Source organism: Chelonia mydas, chromosome 2, assembly GCF_015237465.2.
Source record: "Chelonia mydas isolate rCheMyd1 chromosome 2, rCheMyd1.pri.v2, whole genome shotgun sequence".
In the NCBI taxonomy this organism is placed as follows: domain Eukaryota; kingdom Metazoa; phylum Chordata; order Testudines; family Cheloniidae; genus Chelonia; species Chelonia mydas.
This window is the reverse complement of record NC_057850.1, coordinates 66,560,002-66,567,692: the sequence shown is the minus strand read 5'-3', so window position 1 is coordinate 66,567,692 and position 7,691 is coordinate 66,560,002. Positions and strand designations below refer to the sequence as shown.

The 7,691-nt window shown below is 51.7% G+C and overlaps 1 protein-coding gene across 4 annotated transcripts in view; it reads left to right on the top strand.

Moving 5' to 3' along the window:
• Positions 1–5,093: 5,093 nt before the first annotated feature.
• TGS1 (trimethylguanosine synthase 1) overlaps positions 5,094–7,691 on the top strand; it is a 50,550-nt gene continuing 47,952 nt past the window's right edge. For 3 of the 4 annotated variants that reach the window (XM_037892602.2, XM_037892604.2, XM_037892603.2), the window contains exon 1: positions 5,825–6,077. Coding sequence is in view for 1 of the 4 variants with exons in the window: in XM_037892601.2 (XP_037748529.1) it covers positions 5,977–6,077 (101 nt within the window). In the remaining 3 variants the exon portion in view is untranslated. Of the gene's footprint in view, positions 6,078–7,691 lie in introns of all 4 variants that reach the window. The other variant, XM_037892601.2, reaches the window with a different exon arrangement.

Sequence of the window (7,691 nt, the reverse complement as noted above, 5' to 3'; positions counted from 1 at the left end):
TATTGCTGTAAAACCTTTATTTTTAAGGCACAACTCTTAACTCCTTATTGCACAGTTCTACAGGTATTCTAAGCAAGATTCTTAACAGAAGGTTAACAAATATTCTATGAGAGAGAGAGAGAGAGAGAGAGAGAGAGAGAGACCTTGCTAAAGGAGCTTGGTCGGAAAAAGAAAAAGAAAGCTTGCTCAGGTCCGTGCCTCAGTTTCCCTACTCCACAGCAACTACTCAACAATTAACATGTGATTAGGGTCACGTGCTGCCCGCATTTGTTCAACAATTTGTGACCAGCTTTGCCCGTTACTTTGGTGTACGCTCATTTATTAGGGTTACTCTTCTGGAGCGGGGGTGGTTGTGTAATTCTATCAATGTACTGCTTGTGTGCCCAATGGAATGAGTCAAACAGCACTTTCAAGCTGACACCCTTATTTGTCCCAGATTTAGCATGTTCCTATCCCCACTCTTATATCACAATTGTACTGGTAGCAATGCACTTGATGAGCAAACCCCAGAGTATTTTTGAGCGCTACAGGGATATGTAGCTTAGGTAAAAGAAGCATTGCTGCAGAATAAATGTGGAAGATACAAACACAAGAGTAAAGTTATTTATGGACTAATAGTGATAACTACTCAAGGAGAGCCTAAACAAAATAAGTAACATTATTAAAGGTTAATACCTGAGGTAGAAAAGGAAACCGAGAGGGAAAATGAGGGATCTCACCCACTCCAGAAGCTTGAACTCGTGAGGCTTCCCAGGCAATAGTGATAGCTCAGAGTCTTGGATCAGTCGGGAGTAGATGAAACCCCAGTGGAAATGAGGCAGAATTTGGGTCTATGCACGCATCAGAAAACTTACTGGAGCATGAGTAGATGGTTTTGTACAGAAAATACAATGGTTCAAGGGAGGACACTAGATTTGTTTATGGGTACACTGATGACTCAAGGAATTTCTTTAGGCTACACAACAGGAGCTGATCACTTCTAAGTATGGCTGGTGTTCCTTCAGGGGACTGATAATGAAATTGGGCTGCTTCAGTATTTTGGATATCAATCAAGGTTTCACTACTAGAACTGGTCTAACTGCTGATCTGGGTGTGTGCAGTGTAGGTTCATTAACATCTGGAGCACAGACCTCCCATGATGCCGTTGTTCCCTGCTTTTTTGGTCCCAGAGTTCTGTGCGGTTCTCTTTTTTCCCATTCTATATGCTAATGCGATGTCTGGTTGTCCCATCTTTCATGCAGATGAGGATAGGTGAGTGGCCTCTGTTCTCCATTCTGTATGCTAATTGAGATGAGTCTGTCACATCTTTAATGCAGAAGAGGATAGGGGAGTTGCCTAAAACTTGTCACCAGGGATCTAGATGTGTCTCACACCGCCATTCACTGCTCTATGCAAGTTTTTTCTTTGATCAGTTTTGGTTCAAGCAGGGCGGGTGGGTGTCCTTTCATGAGTCAGACAGACTGGATACTGTGCTCTGGTTCCCCAAGAAGACAGGTATTATCTATGACTGCAGAGGTCTTAACAAGTCATTGAGCATGAAATGATCTTTAACAATATGTTGTGACTACTTATGTAACCCTTCTGCCCGTCAGAGTTGGCAGCAACAAGGGCTGGGTTCAATATCTAGGGGATCCATTCCAATAACACAATGCAAACCGGCTCGAGCCCCCACCCAGTGACCTGGGACAAATATATACCACCCCCGCTGGGCGCCTCCAAGAGGCAATACTTCCCCTCTCGCAAGCACCTAGTCTGAGTGTATCAAAAAGCTTTTTAATAACAGAGAGAAACAATGTGGTATTATGTTGGGGAAACACCACCAACAGGATTCATAACACAACCCATGAGCAAAAAACCCACCCCAAGCAAATTGGGGCATGTCCTTTCCCTTTTGTTCTTGAGTCCAGCAACCCCAAATCACCCAAAGTCCCAAAAGTCCAATGACCCAAAAGTCTCTGTCCCTGGTCAGGGCAGCCCCAGAGTTCAAAAGTTTATCTACAGAGCTTTACCTCCCAACCTGGGTGGAGATGGGGGCGGAGGTAAGAGGCACCTTACATGATCTGAACCTGACCGCCCCACAGCTCCATAGGCCTTCGCTCCACTCTGCCAGCCGCCCCACAAACTGCTTCGCTCAGCTCCGCTCTGCGGCCCACACGCAGCTCCCGCCGTCCCACGAACTGCTCCACCAGCTGATCCACAAACTGCTCCGCATTCCACCAGCAGCTCCCACCATCCTATGAACTGCTCCACCAGCCTGTCCACAAGGCACTCCAGCCGTCCCGCAAACTGCTCCACAATATATCTTCAGGCTCCCCCGCTACTTAACACAACGCTCAGTGATTTCAGCTCTTAGGTGAATTCAGCTTGTAGTAGGGGAGCCTCAGTGCTGGTGCACTATTAGCCCAAACTGAGCTCAGCAGCCTGTAACTAGACTTCTAATGAATTAGCTCTGATATTCCACAGTGGAGAGAGAAGGAAATGCAATTAGCATGTAAGGCCTTCACCAAGGGGCCCATACCACCAAGTATTAATACTTGCCCTCAGCCTCTCTCCATTCACAGAGTTTTCGAACCCATGACCCTTGCCTAGCAAGTGCTACTTAGTTGATGGTGAGTCCCTCCATCATAACAAAAGGCCAAGTACAGTTCCAAGCACAGTTCCCATAATCAGGGTAATAACAATTTATTCTTCCTGCCCCAATAACAGAGACACTGGGGATCCCACAGCAGCCAAAGTGACCATTTGGGCAGCTATGGCCTCATTCTAGGCGGGGTGGGTGTGCCTATGCAAATGAGATCGGCCCCTGAAGTTCTTTTCCACAACTTGCCACACCTCACCACCAGATGTCAGGGTGGAGCTCATCCTCACACTGCTTACACTTACATTAAAGAAATCCATTCCACCTTGGTTTAGGAGAGAGACCACTGATTGACCAATAAGAATCTGGTGTTGCAGATCCCCATTGTGCAATTATATTTTCTTCTCCATTGTAAGTGCAGCTTTTATTTTGGTGAGTTTTGCACACAGATGCAGAAATGTGGACTTGCGCAGCCGCTGCTCATGAGCCCAAGCCTTCATTGTTGCAGAAGATTTTTGCCCTTGGGAAGGACGTAAGATGACACCATATAATACACTTACTGAATATTTGTGAATCAGCTTCTACACACAAGCAATGATGTGTGAACATGGGATTGTAAGGGCTGGATTCACAGGCTAGATAAATGCAGCAAAAGGCAAGCCTAAAATTTGTGAACTGTTATGAGACTTCACGTAGACAAATAGTGATGAGACTCTTTTAAATACTCAAAATGTGTGACACAGAGTTTGATTGAATGTAGGGAAATCATTTCACTGCATCAAGTCTCCTGTAGCAGTAAAGTAGCACCGGGGCAGCAGGTTTTTATATTTTTGGTGGCATCCAGAAAAGGTACCAGGGAGTTTTGCTGTGGGAGGGGGCTTGGGGTCAGTACCAGGTTTACAATGGTGCCAATGGCACCGTGGCACGAGGCTCACCCTGGGAAGGGGCCCATTACAGACCCCTCTAACCCATCCACATAGCCAGGTCTGGCCCCTCGCCTGGGGCAGTCCAGCACACAGGCCTTGCTGTGTGAGCAGCTCTCAGCCAGCAGGTTCCACTCGCCTGAGGGGGCTCATCACCCAGCAGCTGGGGGCCACCATGCAGGCTCAGCAGGGCTGCTGGCCACGGGGCCAATGGGTGTGGGTGGGCTGGGTGGGATCTTGGGAATCATGTCCCAGGGATCTGCCCAGCTCTCCAGCACTGCTCCAGCTCTGAGCTGTCTCCGCTGCCTGGGACCTGTGGGGCCCCACCTGCCTCCCCAAGGGAAGAGCCACCTGGGACTGGTGCAGAGGCTGGGCCAGTCTCAGCCAGTCACAGAGGACAGTGTGGGGGGCTCAGCTGGTTGGGTCCTGCCAGGCATGTGGGTCCTGAGGGAGCCTGGCCCGGGCAGGCTCTGCTCCTGCTCCAGCCTGGCTGATTGCACCACTCCAAAGGGGCCAGAGTTATCCTGCCCTGAGACCAGCTCTGGCTGCGCTGCCGGCTCAGCCTGGCAGACACAGTCACCTCCCATCAGGGCCGGTTATTGTGGCAGGGGGTCAGGGTGTGGGAGAGTAGGTCTTTAATGGGTCTGGGGGGGTGCTGGGCAGTGGGGAGATCTGTGTGTGTTGAGGGGCTGTGCAGTGGGGAAGATCTGTGTGTCAGGGTGCTGGGAAGTTTGGGGGGTCAGCGCAGGACACTGTACAGTTGTGGGGGGGGGCACTGGGCAGTGAGGGGATCTGTGGGGGGGGTCTCTGGGCAGGGAGGTGCAGGGTGCTGTGCAGTTGTTGGAGGGCTGTGGGGGGTGTTCGGCTAGGGGGGAACTGGGCAGTGAGAGGAGCTGTGGGGGAGTTCCGGGGGGGGACTGTGCTGGGCATAGTGGTCTGTGGGAGGGCACTGGGCATGGGGGTTTGTGGGGTCTCTGGGTGGTGTGGCACTGGGCATAGGCGTAGGCGGGCCCCTTCCCAGTGGTGTGGCACTGAGTCAGAGGGGTGCTGGTCAGGGGGGTAGCATGGTGCAGCATGGGCCTGCCCCCAAGAAGAAGAAGCATGATGGCAGCCGGGCTGGCCAGTGCGTGTCTGGCAGCTCCCGGTTTGTAAACAGTGCCCTTGTACTGGGCTGAGTGGAGTGGGGCTGTCCCTGCCGTGCCATGACCCATCTCCCATGGCCCCCGGCCAGCCCCTCGCTCTGAGGACTCTGCCCCCCTGCCCCATGTGCCCGTTGCCCCCATGGGGGCCCACAAAAGGTTAATCCAGCCCTTTTTGGGGTGCAGGCTCTGGGATGGAGTTGGAGTGCAGGAGGGTTGCAAGCTATGGGGAGTCTGAGTGAGGGGTGCAGGCTCTGACCTGGGGCAGGGGAGTGGGGTACAGGAGGGGGTGCAGACATGTGGGCTCTGGGAGGGAGTTAGCAACTCAGCACGTTATATAAGAGAAAGGAGCTGCAGGGATTTCATATAGACACAGGCATTGAGAGAAGACTCTTTTACATATTCAGGAGGCGAGGGGCAGAGTCTGAGGGCGGGCGCGTCTGTACGCGATTGCACCGCAGTCCGCCTCCCGGCCGGAGCAGGACCGCAGCCCCGGGGTACGATACAAGCGAGGAGCTGCGGTGCCTGAGCCCTGACAGTCTCGGGATTGGGCGACCTGGGCCCTAGGAGCCCGGCCCCGGGAACCCGCCCTCTGCGCCGGGGCTGACACGCAGCGTCCTGTGGGCAGAGCGAAAAAAGCCTCTGCCCCCCGCCCACGATTTGCGAGCAGAGCAGGTGGCTCATCCCACGGGGTCACTGTTCCCCCCCCCCAAACGGGGGTTTTCTCCCCCCACAGGGTCTGGCAGCCCCCCCCCCCGGGCTTAACCCCGGCTCCCACCCCCGATTTTCCCCCTTCAGCCCCTCTGCTGCCGCTACCGACAGTAGCTTGATCCCCGCCCCCGCCAGTAAATGTTTTGCCCCCTGCCCGGATCCTGACCCCCCCGCCGCGATTTGCCCCCCTTAATCCTTTTCAGCCCCTCCAAAGGGGAGGCAGCCAAGCGCCGGGAGAAGCGAGGGCAGCGGCAACCGCGAAGGTGACTGGGCATGCTCAGTTCGGGAATGGGGAGAGGGAGCTGTTTGTGCGCGGTGCAGGGCGCGCTGCAGGCCGGCCGGCCGGCCCGCCCGCCCGGGCTCTCACTCCCCTCGCATTCGGCCCTGAGTCCGGAACCACGCTGCTGCGACTCCGCCCGGACCCCATTGGGTGCGACACCCCAACCCCGTCGAGGCCGCTTCCGGCGGAAGGAACGCGAGGCCATTGCGCCCGCCGCGCCCCTGCTTCAAGCGCGGGCTGACCCGCGGCCGCCGCGAGACTCGCACAGCAGCGCGTGCCTGGAGCCCCGGGGAGCGGCGCGTGCCCGTCCGCTGCGCCCCGCCTTTCCCGTTGGCCGCCGGCGGGATGCCGTACGAGCCGCGGAGCCGCCTGGTGGCGGAGCTGCTGCTGCAGGCGGATGAGGGAGCTGGCAGCATCCTGTGCCTCTGTTCCCGGGCCTTTGTGGAGTGAGTACGGGCCCCTCCCCCGGACTTCAGCTCCCTGGGGCGGGCCTGGGGGCGCTGGCCTGGTGGTTAGCGCTAATGCAGGGGCTGTCTCTTTCCATGGGGTGGGTCTCTCCCTGTGCACCGGGGGGATCAGGGCTTCGCCTCTCTAGTGGGGTTACGAGAAATGTCAGGTCAGCAGGGGAGATACCTGTGTGCTCCAAAGCAGGGCTGGGCATTGGACCCGTCCAAAAATAATTGGTCAATGGACTGGCCAAACAGTGGTCCAGTATTTTCAGTGTGTCAAAAATGATAAAATATTTTAAATTGCTGTCCTATAACAACAGTAACAAAAAGAGCAAGATCAAGTCTACAAAATTAAGTTGACCTATGTTACATTGATGTGCAGCTACTGCAGTAATTACATTGTTTTTGCATGTCCACACTATGCTCCTTGTGTTGGCGGTGCATGTCCTCACTAGGAGCGGTTACCAATTTAACTGTCAATGTAGGGCATTGTGGGATGGCTTCTGAAAGGCCACAACAGTCAATCTAAGCAAAGTAGTGTCTACACTGACGCTGCGTCAATCTAACTACATAGACTTCAGCACTATGCTTAAGTTATTAAGTTGGTGTGATGGGCAAGTTACATTGGTGGGAGCTATACTTTAGTGTGTACACTTAGGTCAACATAATGTAACGTAGACTAGGGCCAAGTCTTTTTGGTCTCCAGTAGGCTTAGCCTTACTACAAACAGCAAGTTATTTAACTGTTTCAGAGTAGCAGCCGTGTTAGTCTGTATTCGCAAAAAGAAAAGGAGTACTAGTGGCATGCATCCGATGAAGTGAGCTGTAGCTCACGAAAGCTTATGCTCAAATAAATTGGTTAGTCTCTAAGGTGCCACTAGTACTCTTTTATTTATTTATTTATTTATTTAACTGTGTTGTTTTAACTCGGAAAAATCTCCAAAAAGAAAATAATTTCTTTACAAATGAAAGAATAATTATTATTTGCATTTTAGTCACGTTAGGTGGCATACAAATGAGAATATTATTCAAGACTGAGCAGTGTCAAAGAAAAATAAAATTTAAGCGGCAATAAAACAAACACGTAGCAACTATAAAAGAAAAAAGGCATTTTTAAATGCACGTATGCTAGGTATGCAGCTGGTCAACTCTTCAAGCATCTTTCTTTTTTTAATCTTAATTTTCTTTGTCAACTTCAGCGGCTTCGTCTATATCTTTGTCCTCATCATTGCATTCATCGGTATCTCCTTCTTCCTCTTTATCTGATGAATATTGAGTCAACTTTTCATCTACATTTTATTCTCCAATCTTACATTGTGATATGTTGTCACCAGCTTCCCAGAAAGAGGATGTCTTCAGTTTCTGGGTTTTGAATGGATGGTTCCCCAAATGGACCAGTTTTGTTTTGCACATTCAGTAATATATGTATGTGTTAAGAAAATCTGCCATTATAGCTATAGTGCAAGGAGGACACAGCCCTTTCCACCACAATGAAGGAGATTTGATTCCATGTTATTTTATGACTGAATGGGCTACCTTTTGCTTTATACTTTCTTACCTGTACATTTGACTATCCTTTACAATTTGCAGAAGCCACTATGAGGTCACCAGT